Consider the following 20,202-nt stretch of genomic DNA (forward strand, 5'->3'; position numbering starts at 1 on the left):
TTACCCAATATTTACCGATATTTGGAATTACAAAATCGCTATCTCTGTTATCTCTATTAGAGGATAAAATTGATTTTCACAACACTAAGCTGGTGTACTCACTCCAAGAGCTTTAAAATGAGCCCAAATGTGGTAGATCAGAAAAGAATTGTAAAAGTTTGCGTGTCCGAATATCTGTCTCCGAGGCGAATTCTACCTTAATCCAATAAAATGTCTCTCCTTGGGTCCAGATCATAGATCTTGGTCAAATTTCAAATCTCACAACAAATTAAAGTCAGGGTGGTCTTGTAGCTATATGTTACTTTTGACCGTTAAGCGAAACATTGTACACATTTGGCAGGAGCAGCCCCTGTATCGAACAGGGTTCTTATTTTAACGGCAAGTGGCTGTTTAAAAGCCTTGTGATTTAATTACTGTTAGAGTACTGGATGTAAGCAATTATTGAATTTTGCATGTATGTGCACGGGATGGAGTGGTACAAGTTTGATGTACCCTTGAGACCATGTGCCCAACTTATATCTACGTTTGGTCCCTATTCGGAGGAACGACTCTTTTTAGTTATGATTGAACATTTAATCTAAATAATACAAATGCGTGATAATTAAACATAAGTAAAACATCAGGTTTTAAGACCATGACGTTTGTAGTTGACGTTTTAACTGTATGGTTTTTCTTCCTGGTTTTGAGTACGGTCCTTCAGAAAGATCGCGTTTGCAAGGATCAGTAGTTTTAAATTCACGTACACGTTCTGCGTCATCCTCGGTCGATTAAGTTGAAGGTCGTACATGTATAATATCATGATTGTGTTGCTCTTCTCTGAATATAAAGCAACAGCTGTGTATGATTACGTGGTGATAATTCTACCGTAATATATGGAGCAAGGTATATTTTATTACATTGTTTGAAGTGCTTGACAGCAAACCCTGACGATAATGTCATTGTATTTTATCGCTAGACCTGGCAAGACGAATTACTGACGTGGAATGTGTCCGACTATGGTGTTGACAACATTAAGATTCCATCTGATATCGTATGGCTGCCTGAAGTTGTTCTCTACAACAAGTAAGATATTGATTTTTTTTCCCCAAACCCAATGGCCATAGCGTCTGTATATATTGGCCCAACTGCACTGCATAGCTATTTCATCGGAGAAAATATCTGGTAATTTGTGTCCCAGAATAAAAAAAGCGTGATTTCAAAATTCTGGTGGCGAGAGTGCTCGCAGATGAACCGACCTATCTGGAAACATCTTTTCTCACATTCGATTATCAGATGAATATAATAAGTTTCCAAGAAACATCAGCGAAAACAGCTGTTTGTCAATACTTTAACTTATATACCTTTATAGGTTAATTTCCCTCTAGTCTACTGAAAATGACAGTTGTCAGAACCCCTGCATATTTACAACAGATATTCCCACGCTATTGTCGTCATATTATCATCACTCAGTTGAAATTAAAAGTAATAGAAAAGATGGTCACCCGTCGACAAGTATTATTTTTTTTAATCTACATTTGAAAGGATAAGCATTATTTGCAATTGGAATGATACGACAATAATTACAGGGGTATTGGTCTGTACGAGGGATTTTAACGATCATGGGACTGTTACTGCGAAACAAATTACTTTTTTTCGCAATAAACTTAACTGACCAAGGCAACATCATAATGTTATCGGCAGAATAAACCATCCAGGCGTCAAGCAGGCGACGGGTCTCTCTAGCCAATTGTTTACATGTATGGGACACACGCTGCAATTTTTGAGGGTTAGGGTTTTATTATACTTTGAACATCACGCTGATATCTAACCTCTTTTTGACATAATAGAAGAGGCCGCACCAATCATATTAACCGACAAATGTTCGAAAATGACCTTGAAACACCACAATTAGCATATGTTTAAAATCTATTCAATCTCGCTGTAAGTTAAATAATCACATGACGGTCGACTCAAAAATTGGGGAATTAAAAACATGATAAAAGTGAGTGCATTTGTCAAAAACGACTCGAACAACAGATCAGATATGAGGACGTTACAAAGTTCTACAACTTCATACCAAGATATGAATAAAAAATTAATAAGACTGCAAGGAAATCAAGTTCAACTGAAAACATGGGGAAACCTTTGAGGTAAGGCACATCTTTAAGGTCTTCACAAAGGTGTAAAAATGGCGCACTGCAAACGTGACCATAAACAAGTGGATATTTACTTCCATTCCAGTAGCATCACTCCATCGGCGTAATATTACCGTTCAGTAATAGAACAGAATAAATAGAAATAGAAATACTTGAATAAATCTTGCAATATGTCTTTCAATACTATTAGTTGAAGGACAAACAAAAACAGCTGACAGGAATCTCAATATTTTTGTGTTTTAGTGAAGACAAAATTAGAAAACAGAACTTGAAAATGGTAACAATAGCATATTTCTAGGACAATCCCCAGACGTGTTCCATACCCTATGCCATATGCTCATCCCCTGGCGGTGATCTTGATAATAAAAATAATTAAAGACAGATGAAACTTGTCAGTAGTACTATTCCTGTACAAGTTCAGAGAATATCCAGACTGTAATTTAAACCTCAGCTTGTAAGAATATGGTCTACATTTTCATGAAAAAGGTTTCACTAAATTGCAAATATCCAGAACTTTTGTGTTAGGGTTAAACTGCATAGATAAAATACCTGGTAACGAGAGTTAAAGTCGGTGTGCAACATCGCAGAGGATAAGTTTGTCCTCAAAGGATTTGTTTAGATCTTACGTGCTAATTGGAATATTGACTCATTTTATCAATTCAACAAATAATGGTGAAAAGGACTTTTGTAACCATAGAAGTTAATAATCGAGATTTTAAAAAAGAGAGATAATCGTTATCATCATCATCATCATCATCACCACCACCATCATCATCATCATCATCATCGTCGTCGTCGTCGTCGTCGTCGTCGTCGTCGTCGTCAAAGTCAAATTCATACCTGATAAGGCCAGAACGTAAATGTAAATGAGTTTCCAACTTGCATATTTAACGAGATTTTTTACAATTTGGCCGTGCCTTTAAAAATCCCATGGCCATGGTCATCAAAGCTTCGCGAGAGAATTCAATAAGCCATAGCACGTATAAATATTTAGTCACTTATCTACATATTCAATGAAATATTTTAGCTTTGATTACAATGTTATTCCTAAATGGAAATAAATAGAAAGATTTACATCTCTGAGTCTTCAAATAAGAATACTATTTTGAGACTAAAATATTCAATGTATTATTATAAATCTTTGGAACTTTGTATCTGTTTAAATTCGATTTGCTCCATCGATAACCTAAAGACATATGTAAAATGTCGCCTATTTGATAGGGGCAGCACTGCATCTCAGTTCTTTGAACGATCTTGATTTATTACGCCTTTGATGGCTCTAATTTGATTGCATCGTCAATTAATCATTTAAAAAAACATTCATTTACACAACTGTCTGAAAACTAGAAAGAATAGTTTCATACCGCGATATTACTTGCCTTAAAATAACTTAGGCCATGACACTTTGATTCAGTACATATTTATATAGGAAGCCTCCCCTCACCCCCCCCCCCCTCCGGTTGTTTTTAAAGAATAGCTACATCAGACTTTGCCACAATTTGTAGATTCACTACTGTTATCAATTCATTAGTGTCCTTTTAAAAACAGGCACTTAATCATATTAATACATGATTTGCACATGCATGCATTGTTCCATTTGCGCTCTTCCAAGTATGTACGTTGCCTCTATGTTTTTGCATATTTATAAGTGATTTACATTAATAACAGCCACTTATTATGAGTCGTAACGTCGTCTTTTATACTGAACAAGTCATCATTTGTAGGTTTTTCTATTCTTCTTGTATTGTATATGTGTGGCTGACATGTTTGTATTACTTTGACACTCAAAAATATCTATTATTTTTTTCGAAGTGCGATGCTCCGACATACCCGCTTAATTCCACGGGGTGATAATAAAAGCAACGAACAAAAGTTATATTGGAAAATTACGGTTAGTGATAGAAATTGTACATTAACAATAAAACGATATCAGGTAATGGAATTTTCTGAGTGACACTTAAACGCTCTGGTCGTCAGTGGCTAAAATTCCGAGTACTTCACTTGCAACTTACATAAACTAAAGAGAATCGCGCTGCGTTTGTCTACCATGGGGACGCTGAAGACCTGCATGTTGAAATCGACAGTGATGTAAATATCAAACTCTACAGCTTGTCCTTTGAGTCTTCTATTGAAATGCGTTCACATGAAGTAGAGCTATACTTTGAGTCTTTGAGTTTGTAACGTGCACATCTTGAACAGGAATTCTATATCAGCAATATGTTGCTTGATCGCTTAGAAAGGAATGCACTAAATTGATATTAAAACATAACTGTACGACAAAAACGACAACTTACTTTCTGGTCGCGATGGCGTGAGCCAAAAAGTTCAAAGATCGGAATGTGCGTAGATATTGTAAGCAGACACACGGTCTGACAGATGTCTATTTCAAAAAAAATAATTGTAATTATCTCTCCCCATCTAATGTTTATTAAAATTTGGAACGACTCTTTTCATAGCTTGGGAACGTTTAATGGAAAATAAATGGACTGTTAACGTTTTGCTATTGTTGTCTAAATTTCAATTGCTTTCCCCGACTACTTTGTCCTACATAGCGTCCTTGGAAGTTCCATTACACAGATAATGGAGCACAGAACATCTCTTGCTATACTGTCAACATCCTGCTGTCACACTGTATGATACCGGTGACCAGGGATGCCGATATTCATCAGCCGACATTAACTGTCCTCCCATTACGTGTATCGATTTGATAACTCTTTCACTCTTTGTTGAGTATAGATCACACCGTTTCGACTCTCCGCGTATGTGGCGCGTACGCAGGCACCAAAGACTGATGTTGAATTTCCATACAAGGCAACTGTGATCCCTGTGCACTTGCGTATATGTGGATATCTACTTAAACTTAAAAGATGGCGTGGCACATTTCGATTCCTGGTACGCAAAGCGCCAGAAACACCAGCAGCAATAAAACCGACATTGTTACTGTTTATGGCCTCGTTTAGAAGCTATGTCCACACTTATCATAAAACTCTGCAACATGTTGCCTTTCATGCCAATAAAAAGTTATATACCTTTCGTATACCCTACTTTTTGAACAGGTAAAGCTGTTACTTTCTGTCCATATCTGTTTCGACTTAAAAAAATAGTAATGCTCCATCAGGAATCCTATATTGCTTTCTTTCGACAGCATTTCGTTGTTTAGTTAGTAAGTTGGTTAATGAGGTGAGTTACTATCGTCGAATAGTTTCAGACAGTTTTTTATTTGCCTTATTCTGGGTTATATTTCTCATGACCAACTCCTTTACAAATTGGCCGAAAGTAAAAAAAATACGACTGGCTGAAGAATGTTTGCAACCAAACTAAGCTGTATAGTTTTGTTTTCGGGATAAACGCATTCACTGAAACACACATGCTATTTTAATTTCTGAACTCAGTTCTGCTTGAGTAAACCTTCAGTGCCGCAAGTACAAACTTCTGCGTCAAAGCAATTTTGGAAATATTTCTTCTAATTAATCTAACCGTCAAGGGCGCTGAATTTCACACGTTTTGAGTTTAAATAAGGTGGATCAGACCATGGAAATGACTTAGTCGTTCCTATGTACGACAAACGGGTATCTTGACCTTGACCGACTTTCTGATTATCGTTGACGAGTTAAACTCTCAGTTTCTGAGCGAATGACTTTCGGATCTCCCTGTCAGCACACGGGAGTATCTTACTAGTTAGACCAAAGACATGTTCAGTAGAGCCGAATTTTCAGGATGCCATCACTACGGAAGCTACCTGTATTCTGTGGCTGTAACGTGACCAAGCGGTGATATTAAATTGTAAGAAGTTCTAGGCTAACATTGAAATGGCTTTAGTCATTGCTTGAACATACGAAATTATTCGAATACTCTATGCGATGCGAAAGTTAAATACCCTCTTCATAACATCTAAAGAGTCTTCCGAATTATTTGTCTCCCACAGAGCACCTCGGTGACAGATATTTGGACTCACAAATTTTTACAATTCTTTTCTGATCTACCACTTGTGAGGGCTCATTTTAATCCTGTTAGTGTAATAAAAACTGTCACCGCCATCGTTTACCGAAAATCGAAAATTTTATTTTCGCCTAGAGTTAAAACAGAGATGGCGACCACTTTGAATTTCAAATACTGGCAAATGTAAGGTCATTTGTTTCTTTAGGGTCAAACTTTGCAAGGTGACGCCTTGGTTTTATTATTGATTTAATGATAGATTAGTTGAAAATTTCTTTGAGGAAAGTTTGAGCAACAGTTTTCAGAGTTTCACTTTCGAGGCGCATAGTACCTTTAAATGAAAAGTTAACGAGTAAAATATGCATATTTATCTTATTTGAGTAACGACAAGTACACTTATAATATGTAGGTATACAAAGTATCATGGCTTGATTTGTAAATTTGAAAGTAAAACGAGTGAAACGAAGCTTGGGTAGTTTGAATACGAGCAAGTGATGAGAAATTGAATGAAAATCTTTATATGAGCATCCCTCGACTTTGACTATTTTTCTCTCTGTATATTTAGAAATTGAAAATGACGCAAACCGAAAAAGATTTTGCTATTGTCCAATTATGGTACCGTCAGCGTTGTTTTATTATTTCGATAGAGATTTATCTTAATATCATTTCATCGTCCAGAGATTTGTGAGGTAACAGCTGTTGTTTAATCCGGATTGGTATTCCATTTTATACTTTAAAATAATTATTTCTCGGGCCGAGTGTTTCATATCTGTATTTGAACAACCTCGATTTTGTGTACCAATGATTGATAAGCGCACGTGTAGGGAGGGGAGTTCGGTGATAAAGCCTGTGCATGAAGTTTGTGTTCCGATGCGGTTTTGTGAGAACAAACGGCAATAACTTCGCTAAATGTTGTGTAAAATCTTCGTTGAAAGGTAGCGGATGTGTCGCGGAAGTGAAATACCGTACATCATCGAGGGGAACAAAGCCCCAGTCTTTCGTTTTGATCTATTTTTTAAAGTTCTAATAACGCGCCTAGAGAGAGAATAGAACACGCCGCGATAATAACATCAGTTGAGTCCCACATCTATATCCCGTGGCTGGCATCCCTATTATTGCCGCAGATGAATTAGTGCAGTTTGCGTCATGGAGAGATGCGTAAAGCTGATAATTTTGCAGCGGTTATGTACTTCGCACGGACAGTATCGCGAAGCGGTACCCCCTTCCATACACGTATACAGGGACACAGAGATGCCGTGATAACGTGTACATTTCCTTTGAGCGGCGGCTGCTCAATCCGTGAGGTGCATTCGTATGGAAACATTTGGCACTCTTGGAAGCTCACTCGCATCACCGGCACTAAGATAATAAACTTATCACGTCAACATAACGGACAGCAGTACCAGCAACTTTGATCATGATCAAGATGTAACATCACAAATGGTGGCAGGCTTTGCCTTGTATGAATTTGGCTGTTAAATACCCTGTTCGCCATAATTAAAGCTCCCCATTAATGTATTTTCCCAGTTTTATTTGTGATAACTTGTTTGTCACATACACTTTCTTGTCCTGTTCCAAAGGTGGCGTCCAAATGCTTAGTTTCAACATGTCAACAAAGTCAGCGTGTGCAATATTACTATGTTATTGTTGACAACTGGATTTCATTCGGGACTAGAATTCATTTGACAACAATGAAAGTTTACTACCGTGCAAATGATTAAAATTGTATCAAAAGTCAGTTATTTGTGCACCTACATGCACATAGCGGTAGCATAAGGTAGGTAAGTAGGTAGGTAGGTAAGTAGGTAGGTAGGTAGGTAGGTAGGTAGGTAGGTAGGTAGGTAGGTAGGTAGGTAGGTAGTAGTAGTAGATAGATAGATAGATAGATAGATAGATAGATAGATAGATAGATAGATAGATAGATAGATAGATAGATAGATAGATAGGTATTTATTTATTTATTTGTTTATTTATCAATTCATTAATTTGTTATTTATTTATTTATTTTTTTATTTGTTTCTATGATCTATCTTGTCAGTGCCGACGATAAGTACGAGAGTTTCGTCAACGATCGGATCATAGTCATATATTCCAACGGTGAAATGATGTGGGCTTCGCCGGTTATCTTCATCAGCAACTGCCAGGTCGATGCAACCTACTTCCCGTTCGACAGCCAGGAATGCGAGATGAAGTTCGGACCGTGGCAGTACGATGGTACGGAGATCAAGATGAACGGAACGGGTAAGTAAACAGAACTCGGCCCATCGGACGCTCTCTTAAACTAACGTTGTCTTCCATCACGAAGAGGCACATGGCACATGTAGGATTAAACTCCAATTACATCCACAGATGAACGAATATTTTTGTAGTTTTAACCTTCATTGCAATTCCTACCACTAATAAACAATAGTAGTGGTGGCCTTATATTTATCCCACATGTTTGAGCAACTCCATCCAATGTGCCATTGACTGTACATTTTGCAGTTTTCCGTTCGTAAATGGGAGTAGCATTTGGAATCTGAAAATATCTGAATCGTTTTCGATGGTTACATTCGCCTGATGATAAAAGGAGTATAAATCAACTGTATGTATATAGTGTTGTGCAACCATCGCGTTCAGATATGTATAATCACAGAATACAAGGCAGGACAATAAGGCAGATGTGAACTACAGCTTAACAAGTGTAAAAATGAGCAGACAGAGACAGACACACAGACAGAGGACAGACAGACACATAGACAGACAGATATGGATACTGCAAAACTTGACATCTGCGACAGATTATGAAGCAGGGGTTGCTGTATTCGCTCAGACCTCGACAGACGGGTTGGCCTTAGGAAAACAGAGAATACAAGAATAGAAAACACCAAACGGTAAAACATCGACTGCAAAAAATGGCAAAAAATAAAAAATAGCCATATGCGTCCGGGTGTGGTTTCATGATACTCAATGAAGTTTGGGTGATATCATAACTATGTCATGTTGCATGGGTATTGTCGGCGGACTATAGACTCAAAAGTCCTGACAACTACCACAAGTGGTACATATCTGAGGTCAAGAGGAAGTCAGTTGGAAATTAATCGAGGACTGACGTGTGCGGCCGATTGGTTCTTTCAACGCTGGTGGGTTTTTCTCAACATCTGTCTGGCCGTCAAAATCATGCCATGATTTCTATTTGTTTCGTAGGCGACGCCACCGTGTTCAGGAGTGACGGTGAATGGGACATGAAGGGAGTAACCGCCGTAAGCAACATCGAGTATTACCCGGATCACCCGGGGGTGCCCTACTATGATGTCACCTACACCATCCAGCTGCAACGTCGCCCTGTGTACTACATATTCAATCTCATCGTTCCGTGTGTTATACTGGCAGCCTTGTCGGCATTGACGTTCTTGCTTCCTGTAGAATCAGGCGAGAAAATAAGCTATGGAATATCTGTTCTGCTGGCTTTGACCGTCTTTCTGCTGCTGATGGCCGAGACGCTACCGCCCTCTAGCGTCATACCTTTAGTAGGTGGGTACTTGTCAATCAACAATTGGTCGTACGGCGCTTACTTGTTGTATCACGGACTCTGCTACGTTGTTTTGTCAGTTGTAAGCATAATGACGCTATGGAGTCGAGGCACCAACTCGACGTTCAAATTCGAATACACTGTTGCCAAACATCACATCTAAGAGACGACACACATGTCACATGTCCTTCGTTTCTTTAAATTTTCATCACATTTTTTACAGTCGACGTATTACAAGGCGTAATACTTATTATTTTAAATGTTCCGTTACGATGCTCTCCTCTCTCTCTCTCTCTCTCTCTCTCTCTCTCTCTCTCTCTCTCTCTCTCTCTCTCTCTCTGCACACCTGTATGTGAGACAAAGCTATGAAAATCCGATTTCTACCTGCACATGGACACCCAAGAACATGCATGCACCATTGAAAATCACGGAGTAAACAGCAGCGGGTTCATAAGGTTTCGTTTCTGATTTTCATTGCAGGTCAGTATCACGCAGCCACAGTTGTGCTTGTGACTCTGTCACTGATAACGTCGGTCTTCGTCATCAATATTCACCATCGAGGCGACTCAGGTGATCCCTTGCCCGATTGGATGAAAAGGTTCATCATCGACTACCTCGGCAGGGCCGTCTACGGCGGCTACAAAGCGCGGCGGCGCACCAGGACTGTGATGGTTAGCTCCGGTCGCAAGCCCTCTTGCCTCAAATACATCGAATGCAGTGAGATGATGCCCCTACCCTCGCGAGTGACCAGCAACGGCGTCGACACGAACGTCGACGGTCGCAAGGACCGCAGGTCGACGATTGATGGCGATCCGTTCATGGACTCGCCAAGCATGAAGAAGCTGATTTCCGAAGTCAAGAGAATAGGAAATCATCTGGACGATTCAAAGAAAGACGATGAGACGAAATCTGAATGGATTCTGGCGGCGGTTATCCTGGACAGATTTTTTCTTTCCTTATACACCTTGGCCAGCATTCTAACTATTGTAGTCATCGCTTCCCGCGTTGATTGGACCGCCGTGTGATTGACACTTAACTACACTTTACTGGCGGACAGGATCGTCAACATGTGAATTTTTCAAGCGAGACGCGGCCGGGGGAAGGATAAACGTGCAGCCACATTTGAACACTGAGGGCGATCTTCCATGGCGTCTCCTTCTCCACGGAAAGACGGAAGATGGTGAGTGCGGATGGTTAAAAAACACTCGGATTTCCGTCTGTGAATTTCGGACTCGCTGACAAGAGACAGGCAGATGTCTACAAGTCTCGTGATAGATTAGGGAAACTGGAAACCAACTACCCTATAGGATAAAAACTAAAAAGGAATACTAGAAAAAAATCAAATCCTTGTCGCTGATAATCGAAAGAAGTCTGTGATTTGCTCTGACCAGCAGTATATGGAATCCTGCCAATGGTACAATGTATAGAATATAAGAAACTGCTTTATTAATAACAAGAATAAGCGTTGTGCTATGTAGTCGAGCTATTCAATTGACTAGTGAACTTTTTGATATCAAGTAATGGATAGGGTCAGGTCATTGTGGATATTTCTTTTATCGCCGTATTTCTCCTAATATTTGATAACCACACAATATTCCATTCGTATATCCCTCTAAATTCGACGAAGTGAGTCTTCGCATTTAGTGTGTGACAACGCTATGAAACATGCAGAATCCCTTCAGAATAACAAATGTTTTACTTAAATGAAATCGTTTTTTATACACTGAAAACACGGTTCTGAAAGAAACCAGATACCCTCTGATGTCGTTCTTCCGAATCGATATTGGTAGTTTGGACGAGGTGAAAGATCTTAAAATAAGACAAGGTAGATACAAACAATATCATCATAATTTCGTATATGTAAATGAGTCTTTATCGTTAATAGATATTTTCAAAAGTCTTCCTTTAACTGAAATTAATGACCACCATTTCAACAACAACCCAACACAATCATTGTTGTATGCGTACTTTTTTGGCATTTTAATTGTCAATTGCTGTTGACATATTTTTCACTCCAATACCCATTATTTGTATAAACACGAATTAATCATGAACTTATGTTGTCTCAATTTTATACGACATTGTAATACGTATATACATTATTCACGGTTTAGTCATCTCTCGTCACCTGAGACAAAACTGGCATAGAACGCTTGTGGCAAATCTGGACGGCGTATCTCTCCATGCCATACCGCCGTAAACATTCGAGGGCCCAAAAGCGGAAAAGGGAGGGAAGACTTGCCTTTTAATGTCGCAAGAAACAAATTGTAGTTCTTCAAATACACGACTAATTTGCAGCGACTCGGGAGGTATTATATAAGTAGCTTGCCGAAACTCATTTTTCTTATTGAATTATTTGGAAAACAGCCAATCAGGTAGAGAATAGCCCTAGTGGCAGATTCCTTAAGTTGCTGTTTATAATAACAATGTACCGATCAGATATAACCTACCGAGTCACAGCACATTACAATAAAATAGTCAGTTTTGTTTCTTTGTCCCTTTTCTTTGTTGGAAAGACCATATTCCAGGGGAAGACATATTTAGATGCGTGGTGTTCTTCTTCCGATAGTATCCCTACTGAGAATCAAACACGTCCTCATTCTTGAAATATGTATGTGAGCTTCCTTTGACGAAAACAATAAACATCATTTATAGGCTCTGTACTACACTATCTAGAATATGATTAATTAAAGAAAACAAAATATATTCTACGAGCATTTTTCGGGAATACAGAGTAAATATACTTATTCATTAACTTGTGCTATTGAATTAGTCAACAAACGTTACACATTTCGTCTTTTTATTTGGATGCAGTGTTAAAATGCAGATGATGTGCAAGAACCTGCGAAAAGTAAAACTCTAATTATTTTTGAGGTTTTAAGTGGGCTTGGAAACGTCACGAACCAAACAAAGACAGTAGTTTCATGGAAACACTGACGCTGCCTTTAACAGAATACAGACCATGCGCAATTGCGCATGTGCAGCTTAGTTTAAGAACCCTGAAAGTGGTTGTTTGCTATGTAATAAGGTTTTCGCGCGTAGATTGATACAACTTTGCCGCGGGAACATTGAACGCTGGGTAATGTGCAACCTTACATTTGTCACCTATCCAAAGTTGATAGCTATCAAACTAATATATATTTTTTACGAAGTAAGGGTATGATAATGCATTCCTATTTATATCCTCCATTGTTTATGTAACTATCATTTACAATAAAATTCAATTTTACTAGTTTTCAACGATGTGTGTTATGGTGTTTTGTTCAATTTACATGTAGATTATAGGGTTAGTGGTGATGATTTTCCTCCTATTTATGTTTTTAATGTCGACCATAATTCTTGTTCTACTCCCCAAAGCATGTTGAGATGACACGTGACAGGTTCAGATTGTCAACTCAGCGTGTACATGTACATGACTAACACAATGCATTCCTTATTGTCGACAAATGAATTTTGGTCCGGACTAAAATTCAAATATAAACAATAAGAAGGCATTTAACACATATAGACGCTATGTTATCAAACTAAATGGGTGTTTCAACCATCATTCTTATGGGAGTGGAACAAAAACTTGACATATAAAATAAAATATAGTAAAAAACATTATTTAAAAGTTAGAGTTACCGTCCTTCAACTGTAAGTTTTGCACATATTTCTATCAATTTTGCTCTGTAAAAGACACCCCATCTTGAAGTATGTTGTTATATCAAATATTAGCCATATCAACACAGCTCATTATGTACAATATACAGTGTTCGTTTGGACATGTTAATCTTAGTGTAGACTTAAATTCAATTTTCAGAAATAACGTATTAGATACAATTTTACAACCTGTCTTATGGCGAACTACAAGCCACTACCTCCGACAGAACACGAATATGTTATATGTAACCATATGGTACGATCACCTTGTATGTCACTCTGATATTGGGACGATTACATGCATAAAGTAATCAATGGAAAGCTGTGTTGTCATGGAAAATTTAAACAGAGATTCAGCTGCTTGAGCCATGGATACACAGATCAGTAATTTGACATCTTACATACATACATAGACGCACGCATGCATTATATATATATATATATATATATATATATATATATTATATATATATATATATATATATATATATATAACTGATTGAACAAAAACACTGGAGAATACATACATCAAGTATTGTTGTATATATATATATTATATATATATATATATATATATATATATATATATATATATATATATATATATATATATATTGAACAAAAACACTGGAGAATACATACATCAAGTATTGTTATGTAAAATATTTTAGTTTCTGAACTCCTAAACACCAAGGACCCCTATCCACTGTTTTGCGTTGCATTGTATTTAGCATATTATATATGATAATTATATGCAAAGAACAAGTGATATGACATTGCAGCACCGTGACAGTCTAAATTCATTATATAGTTAATGTTGACTGATCAAACTGAAGTGACTAATTAATTTCATTTTGAATTTTGCTGACTCACTCATCGTCAAAATCTTATCAGGATGAGTTATCGGGGTCCGAACGATATTCAAGTTGAAGTTTAATGAAGTCGCAATGTCTTAAAGTGTACGAAAAAAGAGAAGCGTATACCCATGTGGTTTTTGTCCTTGGTGTTTCCAGCGCCAGTAGCAAGTATGTAATGTTTAAGCTTTGTCACGGGCTTCAAAACCGTGTGTTGTGAAACAGCATGCGAACAAGGGTGACAAAATCTTACCGATGATTATATTACGTTGGAATAATCTTGTCGATTTTACTTTTAAAAGAGTCGACTAAAAACTCAGAGTAATACAAAATTTAAATCAATCGCCGGAAGTTAACCACGTCATCGTCAGCAATGACGGCGTTTGTCATTGTCGACTTTGAAACTCCTTGGAATGGTAAAATGGACCCCATCGAAGCGTCGTTTGAATTCTCTTCTCGTTCTTATACTTTCTTGCAACGTTGCCATGAGACGAGCAGAGAGGCGTTGAGTCAAGGCAATTAAAGGAATGGTAATGAATTTCTAATGAGCAATGAGCAATCAATGTACCAGACAGTGGAAGGTGAAAACTTTGATTTAGACAAACCAGAGTCTCTTGGGGGTATTCGATCACAATGAGATCCAGTGCTATTGTCGCCTTGAAGACAACGGTTTGTCATATAGTGAGCACGGCACGCCTCTTAAACAGTCACTATTTGTCGTTCTGCGGTGCAACTTTGTCTAGTTCTGTAGTTGGAACAGCTCGCTTTACAGTGGTTATACCCCTAGTACGAGATCAGATCACAATCTGATAAAAACTAAAGCCGAGATACCTTTATACCTAGAGAGCGGTGAGTTGTTAATTTTTTATGTATTTTGCACAAAAGTTTTACACTAGACTTTTTATTCGGCTCAGCCAATTTAACATAACCAACAAACGCTTATGTGTTATTGTGTGATTTATTACGCCAGACAGACTTTAATAGTATTACAATGGTTCACGTCAGATATATAGGCAGTTGCGAACAGCCATGGCTCCAGAGGTAAAAATTAGATCCATGCGACTGCCATAAACTGCGAATTAACATGAGTTAGGGCAATTCATAACGATCGGCAGAAAATACGAAACCTCAGAATTGTCAGGTGTAGACAGAATAAACATTACATCTTCGATTGTTGTAATATTGAACGCGTTTAATCACCTTCTTACGTTAATCACAGTTAGACGAGGGATAACATCATATTCGTCTAGTTTCTCTTCGTGAATAAACTTTCCAAATATCTATCATAAGTGATGAACATTTCCCTAATTTGCAGATCGTTTAATTTCAAATTCACCTCTTTATATTTTTTATGCTGGCTGCGACAAATTGACTTCCCACGTTGGCCATCAAATCACAACCCTTTCGCCTCCAAATGGAGCGAAAGCGCTGACCAGACAAACAAATGAAATCGACGCTGGCCAACAGTTTCAGTGTACATGTGTCCAAAAGACTTCATGTGGTTACCATGTAACATCAGCGATACATATACAGGTGCATTGTGGGTTCTAGTATGATCACTTTGTACTTAGCCCAGAGATTAATGTTAAAAGTGTGACAACATGTTGACTTTTCTGGCACACTCTGTGGTGTTGATCAACATCTGATCGGCACTTTCGTGCTGTTTACATATAAAAGGTCGTAGTATATAAGGAGCTGCACTGTGCTAAGGTGGTATTATCGACTTCCTTATTGCCACAAGAAAGAAAACACACAGTTAATCCCTTCCCTGACTTGATAACATTTTCCTACTAATCACTAGAATCGTGACCTTTTTCACCTTTTTCGAGATCCAATAACGTTTCGCCCTAGTTGAAAGGAAATTGGGGCATTTTTCACAGTTTTGCCGTTGGTAGTAAAAACGCACGCTTTTATAAATCTAATCGCTTTTAAAAGTGTAAGTTGGTTGTTTCGTGCAAGAAAAGACCGGCGTCAGTCTCTGTCGAAGGTAAATTATGCCTTTCCTCCTGACGCTTAAGACAGTAATATGTGTAATTTGTGGGTTATATTTAATTTTCCATGCAGTCGAAGGTCTTTTTTGTATATTATTGTTGTCGATACGGTGTCTACACATTAACACCTGCCGATGGTCTACGCTGCAATACGTACACGGTAGTTTAGTCTTCGAGACTTGTCTGTTACAGTATACTATGAAGTGAGTATTTTAATGGTATCTTCTGTAACATTTACCAGTGAATCAAGGAGATTATGGTGAGGTAATTGAAATATTCTTCAACAAATATTTAGAGCATCAATGGTACTAGGTGATGGTTAGGTTGGTTAGACAACTTGGATCTGACGAAGAACAAACTGATCACATCAAGTTCACAACTTTAACTTTTAACGTGTTTGGAAAATTTTACTTAATATAAGAGATCGCACAGTGCAGTGTAATCGATTGTTATATAAATCACACGACGAGTTGCCCTTTTAGAGCATCCTGCAGCGAAACCAGTTCCTGCATGATATGGTGGATGACATCACAACACTCGTAAACACAACCTGAGTAATTAAATAACGCACGAGCTGTAAATTGACTGTAAGCGAGTGATTTATCGATGTCGTAATGGTTTGTCAGAGCAACAGAGATTTTAATAGCGAGGACATGCCGCTATCCATCGTGAGTGGACGTAATCGAGTTCGGTAAATTGTGATCCTATCTTAACAAATGAATGTAGCGATTGCATCAAAGTAAGGTACTTGCCGAACAAAGATACAGGACAGGCTTTTGAAAAAAGTTGAGATATAAATAGTAAATCACGCGAAGGCACGTCAACACTTGGCATACGGGAAAGATTGTAATAACCCATCGGATAGCTGGTAACATCTCTCTTGTTTTGAATTAAGCTCCACATAACTATCCAAGCAAAAGCGACAAGTTAACTGCTGCACAATATTGGACGAATCTCGACAATGGATATCAAGTTCAGGCCGGGTGACTCTATACCATCGCACTTATCAATTCAGAGATATACAACATGGTCGTAATGTTTTGTATTTTTATGCACATGGATGCAGGCTGTGTAAGAAGACCGAACAATAATTTTCTAGAAAACACGTGTACCAGTATGTTCAGGTTATTGTCCATTTACGAACATGTCCTGAACTTTGTTTGTTTATTGCAGCCCTTCTCCCTGTTACATTAGTGCAGGGGGCTGTTTTCTGAATGAAATCAATTAAACAGTTTAACGACTGTGAACGTAAAAAGTGAAGGTAATTTTACTTTCAACCGAGCAAACAATACAATGATGGCTACTTGATGTTTACTGTGTGAACGAGGTAATTTGTCGATGACATTATGAGGAAATATGGCAAAGACAGTTTGAATCGTGTCGCATTGTTTCCGTGCGACAATTTGCCAATAGTGGGGCTTGAAATCTTGCAGTCTTATTTACTTTCGTCCATTTTTGGGTGATTTCATGTTTTATGAGTCTGTATTTAAAAAGATGTGGCATGGTGGGTTCCATAGGATGAAGTAGACAGCCACATAATGAATGCATTTCACTTTACATTTTTTTCTAAAAATGCCGTCACACATTCCGTGGAAACGTTGTGGTGGGTTATACAGGATGTGGTAGAGCTGAACAGTTATTTTTTTAAGCGTAGCCGCGCGTCTGTCACGTACTATCAAAAAACGAAACAGAAATGTGACTTACAAAGCAATGACCTTCTATGTCCAGGAGTTACAGAACGCATTCACTTTACTGGCCTTGGGGGTTAAAGCTTTAAGAAATTGATAATTGTTTAAAACTTGAAATTGAAAAGTAAGAGTCCTTTTCCGCTTGTCTGCTCTTTCTCATCGTTTTGTTAGAAACAGCAGGTAAAGTCTTAGTTCTGGTTCAGACGTAGATTTACCATGACAAATATCCAGTTTCCAACAGTATCAAGTATCTACGGTGCCTAGACCTGATCTTTTTTTTCAAAACGAAGATCTTTACGTTTTATAGATTCACATCTGCTTGCCTTGGGTTCGTAATAAGTATTGGTAATTTTGGAGCATTACCGAGTGAAAACTATAAAAGACCGATCTATTTAAATCATGCTTGCTCACAAAAATTAAGGCAATAAGCATTCATACGATACAATACCCTTATTGGTTTTGCACTCGCTCAGATTTAAAGTTCGATGACATAAGTTCAATACGGGGCAGGGTGAGCTTTAATCGCTTACTGTGCGTTTTTTCATACACGGTATAGTCGTACAGTCTCCGACAATGTAATAAAATAATTGTGATTTAGCTCTGGGTCTCCCCTGACATACGCACAATGGCGCGTGCAGTTATGTCTGAACGCACAAGAGATACCCACTTCTGATCTAGCGAACTTTAACAAAACTCTTTGTGCAAGAATAAATAGCGGAGAGGGGGCGACGTGACTGAAGCCCGTGTAAAGAATCAATCAATGAAGTGAGTAACAGAGAACGATTTATTTCTGAATATTCGACTGATTCTTCATCAGAAAAAAAATACTTCGTGATAGGAAGGATGTGACGTCACGGGTGCTCATGAGAATTTTTGATCTTCCAACATTCAAACTAGTCAACAGGATGCAACTTATTGTGCCTATTGTCTGAGAGAATAATCTGAACTATTTTTTTTCAAAACTCCTCATATATGTCTCCGTGCATGTATCTTTTGTTCTAATTTTACAAACTTCTAACTCATAGTATTCTGAAACAATTACAAGCAATTATCGCCAGAGGCAATGTAGTCGCAAAACGGTGATATCCTGTTACCATAGTAACAGTCACTATGATATGAAATAGTTGAATTGTGATGAGATTTTATCGTCCTTCGCTTTTGTCACCAGAGTATATCATTGAAATTTTTTGCAGTAAAATAGTATCCAGGCAGTAAACACATGGTAAAATTGGAGACAAAAAAACACCAAAGTGTCCATTGGATTCAACCATCGTTTGAGTCGCTTGCTCGCGTCATTCCATTCGTACACGTATTTCCATATTTGATATCACTACTATATGCGAATAGTTTTTACCTCGCTCGGTCTGACGAACACCCCATCAGCGCTCACCTCCCGGGGTCTGACACACCCATACTATACCGGTGCTTTCCAAACACTACAACCCTTATGCCCGATAAGCTATAGTACTGGTATCCGCGGGAGATATTTTGTACACATAACTGGTGAGAAGAATATGACTAACGTGCCATGGGGATTATTTTTGGTCGAAATTTTTTTTGAATAAAAGCAAAAGTTCCCCCACGAAGGTGTCTTTTTAAATAGGGATGTTCTTTTCGCTGGATTGTCCGCATTCATCGCGGGTGACTCGCATGTGGAGGCTGTCACAAGGATAGCCGTCAGCCTTGTACGCAGAAAGAACAAATAGCACAAGAAGAGAAGCCTGACAGAATATAGAATAAATAATAAGGTATTGTCGTCTGAATATTGCTATTTGCTCGGAAGACCAATCTCCTGTTTACTCAAGATCGCCGTGGATGAAATCACAAAAGCCAAACGGCACCGGTGACAACAGCTGCTGGCTTTGAAACGTGAAGACAATACTCCGAGGGGGGACTATTCCTTCACAGTACGAATGCTTGGCTTTTTTGTGTGCGGACAAGCAGTTTCGCCTTTGCTTTGATCGGCTCTCGCTCTATTGTCACCCGTCAAAGGTGTTTATTGTGACCAAGTGGGGTAGGAAGGTCACCAAGGGTCAGAGATGACACCATCAAATCAAATACACGGGGTGTATTCACTGTCGTGTAAATGCCCCAAATGAGCCATATTTGCGGCGCAGCATTCCGTTTCTCGCTTTGCCAGTAGCCGTAAAGGGGAGGAAAATCGCCTCGTAAAACTGACAAGCACGAGTAATTACATAGCAGTTTATGCCCGTAAATCTCACAACCCCCTTTGTTGAGAGAAGAATGGAATCCACAGTGATGGCGCCCTTCACCGGTTAAAGCGCGAAAAAAGACGAGCGCAGTGACAAAAGGACGACACCGCAGCGTACGTGTTTTTACGAGTAAATGAGGCTCAGCCGGTAAACTGTTTATCTTTGGTTGCTACTTTTTTGACACCGGATAAAGACCAACAATGCTGTTCCTAGGTGAGTGGAAAACGCCAAT

At 38.4% G+C, this 20,202-nt stretch overlaps 2 protein-coding genes across 9 annotated transcripts in view; both read left to right on the forward strand.

Moving 5' to 3' along the window:
* The window catches only part of LOC139143695 (neuronal acetylcholine receptor subunit alpha-10-like), a 58,272-nt gene extending 45,450 nt beyond the window's left edge, over nt 1-12,822 (forward strand). For all 5 annotated transcript variants that reach the window (XM_070714214.1, XM_070714213.1, XM_070714215.1 and 2 more), the window contains 4 exons: nt 956-1,062; nt 8,110-8,312; nt 9,258-9,584; nt 10,063-12,822. In XM_070714214.1, coding sequence (XP_070570315.1) covers nt 956-1,062; nt 8,110-8,312; nt 9,258-9,584; nt 10,063-10,607 — 1,182 coding nt within the window. In that variant the 3' untranslated portion in view covers nt 10,608-12,822. The remainder of the gene's footprint in view (nt 1-955; nt 1,063-8,109; nt 8,313-9,257; nt 9,585-10,062) is intronic.
* Nucleotides 12,823-14,716: 1,894 nt separating this feature from the next.
* Nucleotides 14,717-20,202, forward strand: part of LOC139143697 (acetylcholine receptor subunit alpha-like) — a 31,195-nt gene continuing 25,709 nt past the window's right edge. Inside the window, exon 1 of one of the 4 annotated variants that reach the window (XM_070714221.1) lies at nt 14,717-14,927. Coding sequence is in view for 1 of the 4 variants with exons in the window: in XM_070714220.1 (XP_070570321.1) it covers nt 20,171-20,183 (13 nt within the window). In the remaining 3 variants the exon portion in view is untranslated. Of the gene's footprint in view, nt 14,928-19,801; nt 20,184-20,202 lie in introns of those variants that run through there. The other 3 variants (XR_011554662.1, XM_070714220.1, XR_011554661.1) reach the window with 3 other exon arrangements.

The sequence above is a fragment of the Ptychodera flava genome, chromosome 11 (genome assembly GCF_041260155.1).
Source record: "Ptychodera flava strain L36383 chromosome 11, AS_Pfla_20210202, whole genome shotgun sequence".
Lineage (NCBI taxonomy): Eukaryota > Metazoa > Hemichordata > Enteropneusta > Ptychoderidae > Ptychodera > Ptychodera flava.